Source organism: Pelodiscus sinensis, chromosome 32, assembly GCF_052426305.1.
Source record: "Pelodiscus sinensis isolate ZL-2025 chromosome 32, ASM5242630v1, whole genome shotgun sequence".
In the NCBI taxonomy this organism is placed as follows: Eukaryota; Metazoa; Chordata; order Testudines; family Trionychidae; genus Pelodiscus; species Pelodiscus sinensis.
The window spans coordinates 9503043-9519740 of NC_143083.1; the positions used below are offsets into that span (position 1 = coordinate 9503043).

General features: G+C 48.2%; 1 protein-coding gene and 1 non-coding gene across 2 annotated transcripts; both read left to right on the plus strand.

Annotated features, from left to right (window-relative positions):
- The first annotated feature begins 467 nt into the window (after positions 1-467).
- Positions 468-12243, plus strand: EEF2 (eukaryotic translation elongation factor 2). Its single transcript, XM_075903007.2, has 15 exons — positions 468-623; positions 1946-2160; positions 2748-2929; positions 3027-3238; positions 4137-4315; positions 4899-5004; positions 5346-5459; positions 5677-5815; positions 6214-6409; positions 6725-6983; positions 8281-8388; positions 9213-9566; positions 10116-10298; positions 10414-10546; positions 11451-12243. The coding sequence occupies exons 1-15, from the start codon at positions 621-623 to the stop codon at positions 11642-11644; spliced, it is 2577 nt and encodes an 858-aa protein (XP_075759122.1). The 5' UTR covers positions 468-620; the 3' UTR covers positions 11645-12243.
- Positions 5075-5149, plus strand: LOC149520892 (small nucleolar RNA SNORD36). The gene has a single exon (XR_016348226.1). It is a non-coding gene; the product is annotated as a small nucleolar RNA SNORD36 (small nucleolar RNA).
- Positions 12244-16698: the final 4455 nt, after the last annotated feature.

Below are 16698 nucleotides of genomic sequence, written 5' to 3' on the forward strand. Positions count from 1 at the left end.
AGTTGATTTTGTCCACAGAACAGTAGTACTGTAGTTTAGAGACAAGTATTAAGGGACTCCCAGTTTGCCAGAAAACTTGCAAGTGTTATGTTTATGCATCAACCCCACAATGTCCTAGACCACCCTTCCTAAGTCTTACCCTCGATTTATTCTTCATTTACTTGAAAGGTGTAGAGCTGGATTATTTCCTATTGTTGTGCTTTGAATCATAAACGGAAATATATAACTTGGGTTACAGATTAAACAACCCAAGTCTTACCAGTTTTAGCATTTGTAGCAGCCCTAGGGTTTTGCCCTCTGGGATACTTGCGTAGACTGGGGCTCCTCCTATGTAGAGCCACGTGGTTGCAGGATGTCCCTTGCGCAGAGTTAAAAGCCCTCCGCACCATAGAACGCCCTTAAGGACACCGGGGAGGGAGACAGACGCTCCGACGCATGCGCCTTGAGCTGCCCGCTGTCCCCGCCTCTAGGCCGGCTCCGGCCTATAAGAAGGCTGGGCGTTGACGTCAGCTTTCTCTTCCGCCCGCTCTGTCCCCGCCAACGAGACAGGGCTGCAGCCGCCGCCATTACCGGTCCCCTCCTTTTCTCCACTCCCGGAGAATCCGCCGCCATCCGCAGCCATGGTGAGCTACCGGCACCTAGGGGCGGGCTGGGGGGCTACGGGAGGCCCTGACCTGGGCGGGCCACTGGATATGGCCGCCCCCTGGCCGATATGGGCCAACGGGGAGGCCTGGGAAGGTGGGGGTGGGGCGGCTGCCGGGTGTGTGTGGGGGGGGGGGGAGGGAGGGAATGTAACTAAGATCCCTAAGAACTACCCGTGTGCTGTGGGGCCTGGGAACGGGGGGGGGGGAGAAAGGGGGCCTGGGAACGGGGGGGGGGAGAAAGGGGGCCTGGGAACGGGGGGGGGAGAAAGGGGGCCTGGGAACGGGGGGGGGGTGTTGCACCATCCAGCACTATGGAGAATGGAGGGGGTGGGGAGCGTCTTCTCTAGGGGTGAATCCACCCCTGGATTGGGCTGCGTCCTCCTGTTAAAGGAAACCCCTTCCCTAGGGGAGCTCCCACAGTAGGGCCTCTGCCAGTCTCCCCCTTGGCGGGTGAACTGTGCCCTGTCTGAGCGACCTACCCACCCACCCCTTTTACAGGGTGTGGATGCGCCATCAGAGCACTAGGGAGGGGGTAGGAGGCTTTGAGGCCTGCTAGCTCGACAGAGCTTCCTTGCTGAGCAATGGGGGTATAGGTGTGAGCTTCTCTGCAGCTTGCCCTTGCTCTCCTAGCGATTGTGCCGGTTGCTCTGTGTTGATCAGCCTCTTTTCCACCCCCCAACAGACAGGCGAGCAGCTTCCTCACGTCTTGTGTTCAGGGGTTTGTTCATTAGGGGAGCCTTGAAGCTGTTGTGCAGCTAGGAATGATGTGGCGGGGTGGGGGAAGGCAAGTGCCAGGATGTGTTTCTAGTCTCTCCTCTGGTCAAAGGGAGGTACTGCAGCCTGGGGGAAGGGGGAAAATACTGCCTGCAATGAGGTAGTAGCATTCTTATGTAACTCTGCAGTCTAGAGTAAAATCCCAGCTTGGATGTCTGGGTTGTGAAGAATTGGGATCGGATGTGGCAGGTGTTCTGAGTTGCTTATTTTGTGCAGTATCATGATGGTTCTGTGCGGTAGGGCTAGGAGTACAGGTATGAAATGTGAGCAAAGGTGATCTTAAGACTTTTTATAGGAGACTTTCTTGACTGTAAGACCCTATTAGGCTGTGCAATTGACTCCCCAAAGTAAGTACTAAATGCCTGGTTGGAGGCATTCAATGAGATGAGAACGCACTGAAAAACTGCTTTCTCTGTGTTGTCCTGTCATGTTTACTGAGCAGTCTATTTCAGTGACACTAAACTTGGCACTGCCATGTCTGGATTCCTGGAAGAACTTGCCCCTGACTGTATAACCTTCTCTTCAAGGTGAACTTCACAGTAGACCAGATTCGGGCCATTATGGACAAAAAGGCCAATATCCGAAACATGTCTGTGATTGCCCATGTGGATCATGGCAAATCCACCTTGACTGACTCCTTGGTATGTAAAGCTGGTATCATTGCCTCTGCCCGTGCGGGTGAGACTCGTTTCACAGACACGAGAAAAGATGAGCAGGAAAGATGCATCACCATCAAGTCAACGTAAGTTCTGTCCCTTCAAGCACATTCTGGTGTTCAGTTGCTTCTGGTCTCATCACAGAACTGGGATTCAGGAACTTCTGGGTTGAAATAGTATTTTGGATTCTAAAATGGGGGAAGAAGAAACCATTTAGTGCTTTGGCTGCCTCAGAGGTTTACTTCCCTGCCCTATAGGGTATTGTGAGTGTTCTCTAAATGTGTTGAGAATTAAATAATGGCTTGTACATAGTCCATCAGTTAAAAACCTCGATCTTGGTAATCAAAACAGTGAACAAACGTCATACAATAGTAAGATTAGAACTTTTCCTGTTAACCTATGTTTTGTCTACTTCTGTAGACACTACCTGGAATTCCCAGAGCTGATTTGGTTAGTGATTTCTTTAGCCAGCAACTTAACTATCTCTAACTCTTATGTGGGGTGGGCCTATCTGCTACCAGAGTGAAATGCAGTGCCAAAAATACTCCTTTTTAATGCATTATCATGTAGCAGTTCTTTCAAATGCACAATGCTAAAGCAGTTACCATAGATTACAAGCGGATAGCTGATGTAGTAAAGTGAACCTTCTAGTCTTGTGTATCTTCTCTTTCAGAGCGATCTCTCTGTTCTATGAGCTGTCGGAAAATGACTTGGCCTTTATCAAGCAGAGCAAGGATGGATCTGGTTTCTTGATTAACTTGATTGACTCTCCTGGACACGTAGACTTCTCTTCAGAAGTCACAGCTGCTCTCCGTGTCACCGATGGTGCCCTGGTGGTTGTAGACTGTGTCTCTGGTGAGAACTGGTAGCAACATTTTGATGCATGTTGTGTAGAAGTAGCATGCTAGTCCTGCAGCAGTAATCTCCAAGATTCTCCCCCTGCCTTCTCCAGGTGTGTGTGTACAGACAGAAACTGTGCTGCGACAGGCCATTGCTGAGAGGATCAAGCCAGTCCTGATGATGAATAAGATGGACAGAGCACTGTTGGAGCTGCAGTTGGAACCAGAAGAGCTGTATCAGACTTTCCAGCGTATTGTGGAGAATGTCAATGTCATCATTTCCACCTATGGGGAAGGAGAGAGTGGCCCCATGGGAAACATCATGGTAAGAAGAATCTGGAAAGGTGTTCCAAGTGAGCAATTGGCCAAAGCTTGCCTTCAGGTTGTTAACCCTTTCAAAACATCTGTTAGCAGTGCTCCTCCTTCCTCTTTGAAGTAAGGAACAGTTGTCTTGTATTACTCTGGAGGCTATTGATATTGACGTAATGTTTACTATAATACAGTATGGGTTGGTATGTTGAGAAAATTGTTATTGGAATGGCATGCTTCAGTTTAGATGCACTGAATTACAGGGTGACTAGTATTGCTATATGATCTACTTATTCTCAAACCATCCCTCAAATTCCTGATGAAACTGAGACTGTCACTTGATCAGGTCTTGCCTTGCCCTTCTCCTTGGGCGGGTTGGTATAGGAAGATTCTCTATCTCCAAGTAGAATGTTCTAGGCACTCATAGTGAGAAATCTATCGGAGGGTGGTATCACTAATACACGTAGGAATTCATCTCCTTTCAGTGGGCTAACATGCCTTAGGAATGTAAATCCTGTTGTTTAATTGGCTAACTGCTTAAATAGGGGTGGGTGGGACAGGCTGCATGGGACAGGCTGGTGGGCCAGTAAGGGTGATGGTTACTGGTTAACCAATCTTGTCACCAATGTCATATTTGCCAAGACCTTTCCAATCTGGGTGTCGAGTATTCTCCAGTTAGCCACAAAACCTGTCAACCAGTTAATAGCTTTTGTTTGGTCAAGTCTAGCTCTTGCACCCAAAGTTCACCTTCCTTACATCTAACAAAACCATTCTCTGAAATGTGTGCTGGAGCTGGGATGCCTGCAATTCATCTGCTGGTAGGAGAAGGGTACCCTAATCAAAACACTCGGCATAAGCACACCTCATCAGACAACCTTTGGATCTCTAATCACCATTCTTCTGACTTCTTCCAGATTGATCCAGTGCTAGGTACTGTTGGCTTTGGTTCTGGCCTGCATGGATGGGCTTTTACCCTGAAACAGTTTGCTGAGATGTATGTTGCAAAGTTTGCTGCAAAGGGTGATGGGCAACTGAGTGCTTCTGAGCGTGCCAAGAAGGTAGAGGACATGATGAAGAAGCTGTGGGGAGACAGGTAAGAACCTTGAATTCAGGTGACTAGTGCTGCTGAATTCTCAATATGGTCTTGCCTTGTTTAGTGTTACCTCCCCTACACCCTAAAATCACTAAGTAGAGCAGTGACCCCATAACTAGTTTGGTCTATAAACTCAGACTAAGGAGTGACCTGTGTAACATAGCTGCCTGCCTTTCTAGAAAAGACAGATTGGGAAACTCATGGGTGGGAGTAAGGAAGCAACAGTGTGGTACACAATACAAATCCTAGTTGGGATAGTTCCCAAAAATATAAATCCCAACCTGGGTGGATAGTCTATAGTGCTGACTTTTAGAAACACAGTCCCTACTGAAAAACTTGCAATCTGGAGATGGACAAATGGTAGGGAATGTGGGGGTAGGAGTACACTGTTCAGATAGTGATGCAAATCTTTGCTTTGGAAACAAGTGTTGGAAAGGGCATCAGGTTTCAGGAAGTAGAGGAAAGCATCTCAAAAGGGTTTTGACTTCCTCCATCTTGAAAGGCTAGCAGAATAGGTTGTGCTAATAAAAGGACATGGAGCAACTGCAATGCCTTCTCATCTGATTTTCCCCCTCCCCCCCAGATATTTTGATCCTGCTTCTGGCAAGTTCAGCAAATCTGCTACCAGCCCTGATGGAAAGAAATTGCCCAGGACTTTCTGCCAGCTGATCCTAGATCCCATCTTCAAGGTAACTACCTTGTTAGTTCACTTTCCTCTCCTAACTAGCAGTGGTCTGCCCCTGTTTTGTCTACCTCAAGTGTGCATGATGATGGAAAAATTTCTTCACTTTGACCTGACTTGGCTGTTTGAAGAGATTTATATATCTGACACAAGCATAGCTGGCCTGTGCAGTAAGGGAAGCTGGGAGTTACTGCTCTCTACACATTTATGAGCCTTCATATATCTGCTGATACCAGGGCTGCTGTTAATAAAACAGTTAAACTACCAATGACTGGTTCTCCCTGGAGAATGCACTTGAGCTGCTTGCTTGATGAGCTGCATTCTCCTCACTTGGAATTCTTCTTCTAGGTCTTTGATGCAATCATGAACTTCAAGAAAGAGGAGACTGCTAAACTGATCGAGAAACTAGACATCAAGCTTGACAGTGAGGATAAAGATAAGGAGGGCAAACCTCTACTGAAGGTAAGTGCTGATCAACATTACCTTGGGAAGAGACCTGCAGTTAGCTAAATCTTCATCAGCGTGGGATACTGAGCTATCTCAGTGCTGGGCTTTTGGTAGATTCAAAGTCTGGGAATAACTTGAATGAGACACTAATGAGGAAGGAGGGAAAGAGAGTAGCAGGAGCGAAGACAGGTTTTTTTTTTCCTGGGCCTTATATCACCATCTGCTTTTTCAGGCTGTGATGAGACGCTGGCTGCCTGCTGGAGAAGCTCTGCTGCAGATGATCACCATCCACCTGCCTTCCCCTGTCACAGCTCAGAAGTACCGCTGTGAGCTGCTGTACGAGGGCCCCCCTGACGACGAGGCTGCCATGGGTACGCGGCACTAGTAGTAGAGTGCAGGAGCATAAGTGCATTAAGACTCTAAAATGCCCAGAGCTATTTGTTTGCTTTTCAACAAGTATACAAGCCGGGCTGCAGTTGTAATTCCTGCACCTGCTGCCTTTCCAGTGTGGATCAGACAAGCTCATTAGTTAGCAGCTTTGCTGTGGATAGATGGGCTAGCCAAGGGCCTGGATAGTAGCCAGAGTGTATACTAAAGGCTCAGTCTATGTCAATTACAATGATCTCTTGGCACCTGGCTTTTTCCTTGCTAGTTGCACTAGTCAGCTACCTGGATGGTAGCCAGTAGGCCAGTGTCTCAACTGCTGCATTCTGTCGCATGACTGCCTTACTCCAGAGTACAGAGCACTGATCACCATCTTCTTTCCCAGGTATTAAGAACTGTGATCCCAAAGGGCCCCTAATGATGTACATCTCTAAAATGGTGCCAACCTCTGACAAAGGTCGTTTCTATGCTTTTGGACGTGTCTTCTCTGGTCTGGTCTCTACTGGCTTGAAAGTCAGAATCATGGGACCAAATTACACTCCTGGCAAGAAGGAAGATCTGTACCTGAAGCCAATCCAAAGGTTAGTACAGGCAGGGCTGGTATCGATTGGTTGTGTTAAGCTTTAGATCTAATGCATCACTCTTACGATGCAAGTTCCATATTACTCCCCCAATTCCAGAACTTGGGGCTTCAGTTCAGTAGCTTTCTGATTTTCAGTGGTTCTTCTGCCCCTTGCTTATCTGAAGACATCTAAGCTCCCTTTGTAAACTTGTCATGGCTAGGCTGGGATCCACTTTACCGGCCACCACAATCTATTGCCTAAGGAACCATGCATCCTGACTCAAGTGTGTGTGGTGGTGGTTTTTTTTTTTTTTTTTTTTTCCCCTTCAATCAGGACCATTCTTATGATGGGCCGCTACGTTGAACCCATTGAGGACGTGCCTTGTGGTAACATTGTTGGTCTGGTCGGTGTTGACCAGTTTCTGGTCAAGACTGGAACAATTACCACCTTTGAGCATGCTCATAACATGAGAGTGATGAAGTTCAGCGTCAGCCCTGTGGTGCGTGTGGCTGTTGAAGCAAAGAACCCAGCTGACCTGCCCAAGCTAGTAGAAGGACTGAAGCGTTTGGCCAAGTCTGACCCTATGGTGCAGGTAAGTCTCGTGGAAATTCTTCAATAGCAGTTGCTTGAATCTCAAACACTTGTCAGAGTATTGACCACAAAATTAAACATAATGGTTCAGCCCAGACCTGTAAGAACCACGTGTTTCATCTCCCCAAACCATAATATTTGACTAGAAGAGATTGAGAAAATACTGACCAGACTTCCAAAACTTATCCAAGGGAGACTTGGATGAGAACTTACAGCATGCCATGAAAGTTGGGGACCAGATTGACCACTCCTTTTCCAGACTCTAGAGAAAATGCAATAATTGGGTCCATTCAGTCAAGTCTATTAGATTTGGCCCACAATCCAACTATTCACTATCCCTTGGTTGGGATCAGTGCTGGATCTCTGGCTGGAGTGAAATCTCACTAACTGCTCCACCCTATAAAGGCCCTACTGGGGGCCATTGGCAAGCTCACTCAGGCTATGTCTGAACTACATTCCTTCTGAAAATTCAGATGAAGTGTGGATTTAGAAATCTCATGCTTCATTTGCATAATCACTTGAGCGCTTTTTCGAAGAAGAAACCTGTCTAGGGGTTCTCTGGGGGGACACACCCCTTTTTTGAAAACCCATACTCCTGTTTAGACTGCTGTTGCTTTTTTGAAAAAGCATGCATGCAATTACGCAAATGAAGCACGAGATTTGTAAATCCGTGCTTCATTTGCATTTTAGATTGGGCTCATTCCTTTCAAGAGGAATGTAGTTTAGACTTGCCCATAGCTAATCTTCAGTCTTTGTGCATAGAAACTTGTCTAAGGTTGCTTCTCTGGAGTGTGGGCAAGATCATCAACAGCATGATTTAGCAACACTTCACTCTCCCTCTGAGATCAAGGGGATGCTGCACATTGAAAGGTGGGCTTCTTGGAAGTAAACTGCCAAAACCAAGTAGGTGGCTTGTGTAACTATTTTGCCACCTGTTGCTGTATACAGACTCTTAAGTTCCGTATGGAGAACACCTTGGATCTTCTGTAACTCAAACATTGCAGTTCATAGTGATTCCTCTTCCAGTCAGAGGAAGGGAATTGAAAGCCACTGAGGAGCCATTAGAAGAACTTCTGCTTCTCCTGTTCGCAGGCAAAACTTCTTAGCCTGGCACACATCCTCAACCTTACCAGGCTGGCTGCCCCCACCCAATCTATTAAGCTGCAAGTTAAAAGCAGTTGTGGGGTATGTCTAGATCATTTGAAGTGTCTTGATCATTAGCTAACAATATAGGCCAATACACAGGGGTTTCCATGGAGTCCTCTCCATTCATGTTGGATGCCCGGTCTTTGTTTCAGTGCATCATTGAAGAGTCTGGAGAGCACATCATTGCTGGTGCAGGAGAGCTGCATTTGGAGATTTGCCTGAAGGATCTGGAAGAGGACCATGCATGCATTCCAATTAAGGTAAATCTGCCATATACGTGTGCTTTGAGAAAGCCCAAAGAACCCAGCTGAAGACTGAGATGGCTGCAGAGCTGTTGAACCGGTAACCTTCTGGATTGCTAGAAACAATGCAGTAGCTCTAGGGGTAGCAACCTCATGGATTTGCAGTAGAGTGCTTCATCGCCTCTCTAACAGTGGAGCTGTGGCTATTGAAATGACCATTGGGCTAAGTCAGGAGTTCCTAACCCATCTTTCTGCTTTCATTAGGCAAAAATTCTCATTAGCTAGACCAGGGCTACTCCACTTTGGAAGCCCCGGGGCCACAATGATACTCACAGCTTAAGTGGAGTTGCATATATGTGGAAATAGCTGCTTTCACGCTGACAGGCAGAATACAAAGGACTGTACAACACAAGTCCCATTTAGTCCTTTCTGCTGATCATGCAATATTTACCTCATTTCCAGCCACCTGAGAGCACTTGGAATGAGCAAGGACAGTCCAGGAATTCAGCTACTACATATCAACCCAAACTGCACCATGGGCTGCAGGCCACATTTTGAGTAGCCCTGGGCTAGACTAATCTATACCTAAAGCTGCTTATATGCAGAGCATTCTCAGGGTAGCTGACATTTAACACAGCAAACCTCTCAGAGTAGTAACAGTTACCTTGTGTTTCTATGCTGATTGAATGCCTTGCTAAACCTTCTGTGGTAGATACATCCTTACACTTCAAGGTCCTTTTGTTGTACCATGAGCCGTACATGCTTCACGGCTCAGCTAAGTGAAGGTATTGCTGTACTCCTTCCAAATCCTCTGGAACTAACTCGTGACTGGTTGCTTGCAGAAATCTGACCCTGTCGTGTCTTACCGTGAGACAGTCAGCGAGGAATCCAATGTGCTGTGCCTTTCCAAATCCCCCAACAAGCACAACAGGCTGTACATGAAGGCCCGACCATTCCCAGATGGATTGGCTGAGGATATCGACAAAGGCGATGTCTCTTCCCGTCAAGAGCTGAAGCAGCGTGCGCGTTACCTAGCTGAGAAGTATGAGTGGGATGTCACTGAAGCCCGTAAAATCTGGTGCTTTGGACCAGATGGGACTGGCCCCAACATCCTGACTGATATCACCAAGGGGGTGCAGTACTTGAATGAAATCAAGGACAGTGTTGTCGCTGGCTTCCAGTGGGCTACAAAAGAGGTAGGTGCAGTAAATTGCCATTGATTAGATTATTTTTTTGCTTCAACCTTCGTGTCTTCCTCAGGTTCTAGGTGGATCGCTAATGTTGCAGTTGTCCGTGGGAGGACAGCAGCGTGTTTCACTTAAGCTAAAGCTAGCATTGGTTCGCACATCTTGGTGCAGCTGCTAAAACTGCTGTGAATCTCCTTCCATAAAACGGGAGACTTCTCCTATAGGAAGGATTCTGGTATGGTAGGGCCACAGTAACTCTTGGCAGTACCCTGCCTTGGCATCTCGACAGAATAGTCCCTGGGCAAATGGCTGGATGCTGTGACACTGATGCTGAGCCAGGAACAGCCTCTTTATTTCTCGATCGATGCTGTTAGGCTTGTCACACCCAGCATACTCCTGTTCGAGGCATATTTGTTTGAGGCGTATTTGCTGAAGTCTGCTGGACTTGGTTGGCATAGCCCTGTTGGGAGACTACAAAAGGTGGTACACAGTGAGGGGTTTGGACCTTCAAAGACTCTTCTGGGTGGTTGCTGATATCTGGGCTCTACTCTCTTTCAGGGAGCTCTGTGTGAGGAGAACATGCGTGGCGTCCGCTTTGATGTGCATGATGTGACCTTGCATGCTGATGCCATCCACCGTGGTGGTGGGCAGATCATCCCTACTGCTAGGAGGTGCCTGTATGCCTGTGTGCTCACTGCTCAGCCAAGACTTATGGAGCCCATCTACCTTGTTGAGATCCAGGTACTTGGCCTTTGCTTAGCTTCAAATTGTAATGTTGCTCTGAGTCCTCTTAAAGGACTGATCTCTTAAGTGATGATGAAAGCAGTTTCTGTAATCACAACTTTCTGTGTACCAGTGTCCTGAGCAAGTAGTTGGCGGTATCTATGGTGTCCTGAACAGGAAGCGTGGCCATGTCTTCGAGGAGTCCCAGGTAGCAGGCACTCCCATGTTCGTTGTTAAGGCCTACCTGCCTGTCAATGAGTCTTTTGGTAAGTGATCTTGATACTGTTGGTTTTGGATGTCGGATTCCTTCTAGGGTTGTTAAATTGCATTTTGCATCCACTGTTTGAGTATTCAATAGGGCGCCTCTGCAGTGTAGTAACAACCCTAGGGTTGTTGCTACACTTGAAAGGGGGAAAGCTCCAAATGGAGCCCGGAGTCAGTAGGAAGTCCCTGGCTGATCCCAGGCTCCATGCAGTGCTGCCACTTTAACCCCCCACCCCTTTTTGCTGCCTCTTTCTGATAGAGGTAGCAAGAGGGGTGGGGAGCAACTAGTCCTTCACATCCCTAATTCCTTCTGCAAGCCTAGGACTTCCTTTCTGCTAGAGCTCCAGAATATTTGCTCTCTCCAGCATTGTTGGAAATAGAACCTCCTAACTACTTCCTTCGTGGGGTCTTGGAGCATTTTCTTAGTTGAGGGGATAAATGTAACCCCCTTTTTTCCCCCCTCTCCTCTCCTCCCCACCAGCCTGATTACTATTCTTCCTTTCCCCGCCCCACTGATTTTGAACAAACAGTGGTTTTGTGGGTCTTAAATATTGTGCTCCATTTTCTCACTGTGTCCCAGTTAATAGCCAACTATTGAAATTCTATGAACCAGTGTTCCCTGTAAGCCACATGCTTGTACCGCTTCTCTGGAGAGATTCAAATGCTGCCCAGCTGATTAGCAGAGTGCCCCAAGCTAGGTTTTGTTTCTGTTGGTGGTGCACATGCACATTCCTTGGTGCACATAAAATTTATTCTACTCATGGATGGAAAAAACTTTTTTCCATTCCTGTGTATAACAGGAACAGTGCTAGAACACAAATGTTACATCCCAGAACCTTTATAATCAAACTTGTGCTTCTTTAAACTTAGCCCCATGGCCATTTTTTTTTTTTCTTCCTTGCATAGGTTTTACAGCTGACTTGAGATCCAACACAGGTGGCCAGGCCTTCCCCCAGTGCGTGTTCGACCACTGGCAAATCCTGCCCGGGGATCCCTTTGACAACACTACCCGTCCTTGCCAGGTCGTTGCTGAGACCCGCAAACGCAAAGGGCTGAAGGAAGGCATCCCAGCACTAGACAACTTCCTGGATAAATTGTAAAAGCTACCCCCCCAACACCAGTTTAAAGTAACTGTTATTGGACTCTGAATAAACTAGCATAACATCAGTGCAGCAGGCAAACTAGACTGCAGTGACCATCTCTTTGCATTACTTAATCAGTTTCATAGCAATTTTGAGACTTTCAGAAAACACATTGATATTCAGCCTTATAGGTTTCTGTGTTGCACATGACTCATTGGGGCCCCACTTGGTGCCATTGTAACTTAAAAACATTTCCACGTGATGCAACTTGAGTTGCTTGGTTCCATATTTATTTGACACATGGGAAAGATGCTTTCCTCTCTGCAGGGATTTGGCAAAAGGGGTGGGTAAAAGGGCACCTAATTTCTCAAAGGGGAAATGCCTAATGCCCAACAGACTGCACACCAATTGGAACAGTGCAGTAAGAGGGTTTACTTGGGTTAATTGCCTGTAGAGCTTTTTTTTTCTTTGAGGGGAGGGGTGTGTAAACTTTTTAGTTGGGCAGAAACTCAAAGGCAGGAAGATCTTGTGCAGTGTGACTGTCATCATGAACATCAACAAATGTATTAGTGCCACTGGAATAATAAATTTGATATGGTGATGAATATCCAGCTGGATTCTTGTTCAGTTTCACTTCATTCCAGATACAGTCCAGCAGAGAGGAAACCGCAAAGGTCCCTTTGACTCTAGTCCTCTTCCTCTCCTCGCCTATTTTTTTTGCCTTTTAGTGATCTGGTACTGGCTGACTGAGGCCCAGGGGCGAGATGGCCTTATTACAACTAGCATGGTCTGTGCTGGGGTATGTACTCTCCTCTTAGGGAGGAGGGGGTCTTAGCTAAGTAGCTTCAGGATGAAGTGACCTGCAACCATGCTGAAAAATCTTCCCTGAAGCCATCACTTCTGGCCTCCAAATGGACCAGAAGCAAGCTCCTCCCTGCCCAGGATGCACCAATTCAAAGCAGCACTGGATTCTGCCAGAACAGATGCAAAACTTGCTGCCATCCCACTGCTACAATGATCCAAAACCCTTTCAAGATCTATGGATCTTACACATGACCACCCCAATAGGTGTTATGGGGGCATTTAGTACACTGAGGTGGGGTGTGAAACCAGACACTCCCTATATGCTCGAATTGATTGCTCGAGCAGGGGGAAAGACACTCTTTAACTGTAGGTAATAGGATGCTGATTTGATGGGTGGGGTGGTGTTGTGTCTTTTGTTTTGGAAGGGGAAATCTCTTACTCAGGCCTGGGCCTAGTGGGCCAGGAGTATCTGTGGGCCTAGCTTTGCTCTCTTCTCTCTCTCCTCTCCTCCCCCCTCCCTCCCCCATCTTCAGTCATGGACAGGTTTGGGGATTGAATATTTCATGCCTGTGAGCTGTACCTGCCATACTGAAAATACCAGTCCTCCACTCTAGAAGCCTACATGACATTTTCAAATGATAAGCCTAAGGCTATGTCTACGCTCGCGGCTTCTTGCATGAGTAATATGCAAATGAGGCTATGCATGAAATATTGCTGAGCCTCATTTGCATACCTAATGAGCCACCATTTTTTTCAGAAGAGGCTCTTGTGCAAGAAGGAGCATCTACACTGCCCCTTCTTGCCCAAGAAAAACCCTCTTGCGCAATGCTGTTCTTCCTCTCAAGTAATAGATGTAACGGCAGCGTAGACGCTCCTTGCACAAGAGCTTCTTCTGAAAAAAATGGTGGCTCATTAGGTATATTCCATGCTTAGCCTCATTTGCATATTACTCTGCAAGAAGCCGCAAGTGTAGACATAGCCTAAGAGTTGAAATTCATGACTGATAGACACTGAACAAAGACCAGATATATTGCTGTAACTCAACCACACTGTCCTGTGCCTGCAGGGGTTTTAACAGGCCACTCTGCATTCAATAGTTCCTTATTGTATGTGCTAATTACATATGCTAAACACTGAGAAGATCTTTCCTAGTCCTGGAGAAGAGCTGTGTGTCTTGAAAGCTTGTATCTTGCCAATTCAGCTGCTCCACTATTACTTGGCCTACCACATCTCTACTTGATGCAACAGCTGCTAACAGTAGGTAGGTGTAATGAGCTCACAGATATTGCCAGCTTCTTGGGCTTTCCTGCATTGTTAGTGGGAACTAGAAATAGAGTTTTGTCTAATGGTTTGTTCCTGCATTTTCACCCCTCATGCAAACTAAGGTTGCCTTAAGCACCAGCTAATTGGCCCATCAATGGGTTAAGCTCAAGTGCTGTGGGTGGTCCAGCTAGTGTCAGGGTGAGGACACAGTAACTTGAGTTACAGCTGGTCATCTGAAGAAGTGGGCTGTGCCCACCAAAGCTCATGATACCATCTACATGTTTTGTTAGTCTTTAAAGTGCTACCAGACCATGTGTTGTTTTTTAAGTTTATCCTATACAGACTAACTTGGCTACCCCCAGAAGCTTTTGAATTTTCTTCTGCTTGTCCAATCACTAGCTATGTGGTCCCTTGCTTGAGTGACAATACTGGAGCCACTGTGGAATGAAGGCAAGTCCCTCCCAGCAGCCTTCACATTCAAAGGCAAAGGAGAAACTCTTGTTCCTAGTAGGTCTACATTGCAACAAAACAGCTAGCCTGTGGCAGCTGTGATGGGCCTGATCTACTATAAAATAGTGTAGATGCCTGGGCTGGTGTCAGAGTTAGGGCTCCCTGCCGTGCTCCCCAGAACAGTTATCCAGCTGAGACTGCTCAGTTCTACTGCAAAGAGGCCAGCCCTGTGGCCTACAGGAAAGGTGCCGGGCAGTCCCCTTCAAGAAAACCGCTCCTGTCCTGTTACATTTGGGATTTGGCTCAGATGTTGAGGGGGTTGGCATGTGAGAAATATGCCATGTTCAAAACTTGCTGTGTCACCTCAGCAGAGAGGTTTTTGAAGAAAAAGTGTGAATGGTTTTTCTGCCCACCTTGGGAGCTTAATGTTAAACTTGGGGGTGAAGCCAAAGGCAATAAATTGACACAGGTGCAGCCGTTAAGGACACAAGTGAGTACAGCATCTTTGCAAAGGATTAGGAGACCTAAGGCTTTGTTGAGACTGTGGTGGGCTGTCAACCTAAATGATGCAACTTCAGTTACATGAATAATGTAGCTGAAGTAGAGGTCAGCTACATTAGGTCTGCTTAATGTAGTATCTTCACAGCAGCAAGCTGACAGCTGGTGCTCTCCCGTTGTCTTCCCTGACCATTCTAGTTCTGGTGATTCTGGAGTTGATGGGAAAGTTGGTCGATTAATTGCATCTATTCTAGACAAGAAATTGACCCCTGCTGAATTAACTGCAGCCCCTTGATTCATCTTGTAGCAAAGACATGCCATAAGGATGAAAAGCACCAAACTGTGAAATATTGTTAAAATAATATGTACCTTTCATGACGGTCCCTGTTCCTAACAGCTTCCAAGCAGCTGCATCCACCTCTTCCATTAAGATTAGGACATAAAAGGCTACCCCAGAAGTTTGCAAATTACATTGCACCCTCTGCCCCCTTTGGACAACAAAAATTACATGACCCCAGGAGGGGAGAACAGGGCCTGAGCTTGCTGGAGTCAGGGTGTGTGTGTGAGAGAGAGAGAAAGCATGAGCTCTACTGTCGAGGAGGGTGAGAAGAGCCCAAGGATTCAGTGCCAGGTTGGGACATTGCAACACAATTTGAGAATGGGGGAGGGGAAGATTGAAGACCTCTTAGGCAAGCTTTACCATATAGTAAGTGCCGTGGGTTTGCCCATGCAGCACAGGAAAGGCCTCTGCTTAAATGCTATAGTGAAAAGCAATTACTTAAACATCCACACCCTTGTGACTAACAATTTATATGTTACTGGCTCCTCCTCACTGTAAAATTGTGGGTGTGGACAGGCATGGCCCTACTACTGTAGTTCCCTGCTCAGCCCACCCATCTGCTGTACTACACAGATAACAGTGCTGGTTGATCTGTTTCTAAGGCCCCGTGCATTGGAGTCTGGTGCATTGCGGAGTCTAAGCTCCTCCAGCTCCTGTGTTTCCTGCAGCTTGGGTGGAAAGGATCAACCCGCCCCTCAGGGATGGTATAGGGGTGGGGTGAGGATCTCCCTTGGGCCATATGAGCACATGGTGAGGAAGACCCAAGGGGGAGGTAGAGGAAGGATGGGGGAGGGGAAGAGAGAGGAGGAAGCAGATGGCCAAGGGGGGGCATTAGAAACCCTGGGGAGGGTGGAAGGGGCCCGTAGTGGAGCTCTGCTGTCTTGGGAAGGGAGGCGAGGGGTGTGGCAGGGGTTAGAGCTGGAGATCTACAGAGGAATTCTACTATCCAGGGGGAGGGGCCATGGGGGAGCAGCCCAAGGAATGGTGAGGGGTGGCAGGGTCAGGGGGAGCTCAGGGAAGGGGTGGGAGGGACCATAGGGAGCTCAAGGGAAGAAAGGGAGGGGCAGGGGCCATGGGGAGCTCAGGGGAGAAGGCGAGAGCTATGGGGGAGGAGGAGGAGGAGGAGGCCCCCTTTCGGAGAGGAGAACCCCTGGGGAAAGCAGGGAAGAAGGAGGGTCCAGGGGGAACCAGAGCAAAGGCTCATGGCCCATAAGGAAGGGGGGGAAGGCCTATAGGGGAGGGGGATAGGCCAGAGGGTCCATGGGGGGTGTGCGCGCACTGGGAGGGGATGGGGAAGGGTGAGGAGCCATGGAGGAGGGGAATAGGCCAGAGCAGTTGGGGGGGCCCAGGAAAGGGAGGGGCCCTTGTGGGGCACAGGAAGGGTGGAGAGGCCAGGGGAGCCATGGGGGGGGCCTGGGAAGGGGGAGGGCCCTTGGGGGAGGGGGAGGGCCAGAGGGGTCCATGGAGGGGGAGGGGAAGGGCCCATGGGGGGGGGGAAGGGAGAGGGGCCGTGGAGGGGGAGAGGCCAGGGGAGCCATGGGGGGGCCGGGAAGGGGGAGGGCCTTGGGGGAGGGGGCGAGGCCAGAGGGAGCCATGGGGGGGCCGGAAAGGGGGATCCTTGGGGGAGGGGGCGAGGGGAGGGCGCATGGGGGGGCCGGAAAGGGGAGGTCCTTGGGGAGGCTAGGGGAGCCATGGGGGGGCCGGAAGGGGGGGTCCT

What these genes read in the sequence shown, in the direction of transcription:
- EEF2 (XM_075903007.2), top strand. An exon ending in TCCTAGATCCCATCTTCAAG is followed by an intron (nt 5,005 to 5,345) that starts GTAACTACCTTG and finishes TTCTTCTTCTAG; the next exon opens with GTCTTTGATGCAATCATGAA. An exon ending in TACCTGAAGCCAATCCAAAG is followed by an intron (nt 6,410 to 6,724) that starts GTTAGTACAGGC and finishes CCCTTCAATCAG; the next exon opens with GACCATTCTTATGATGGGCC.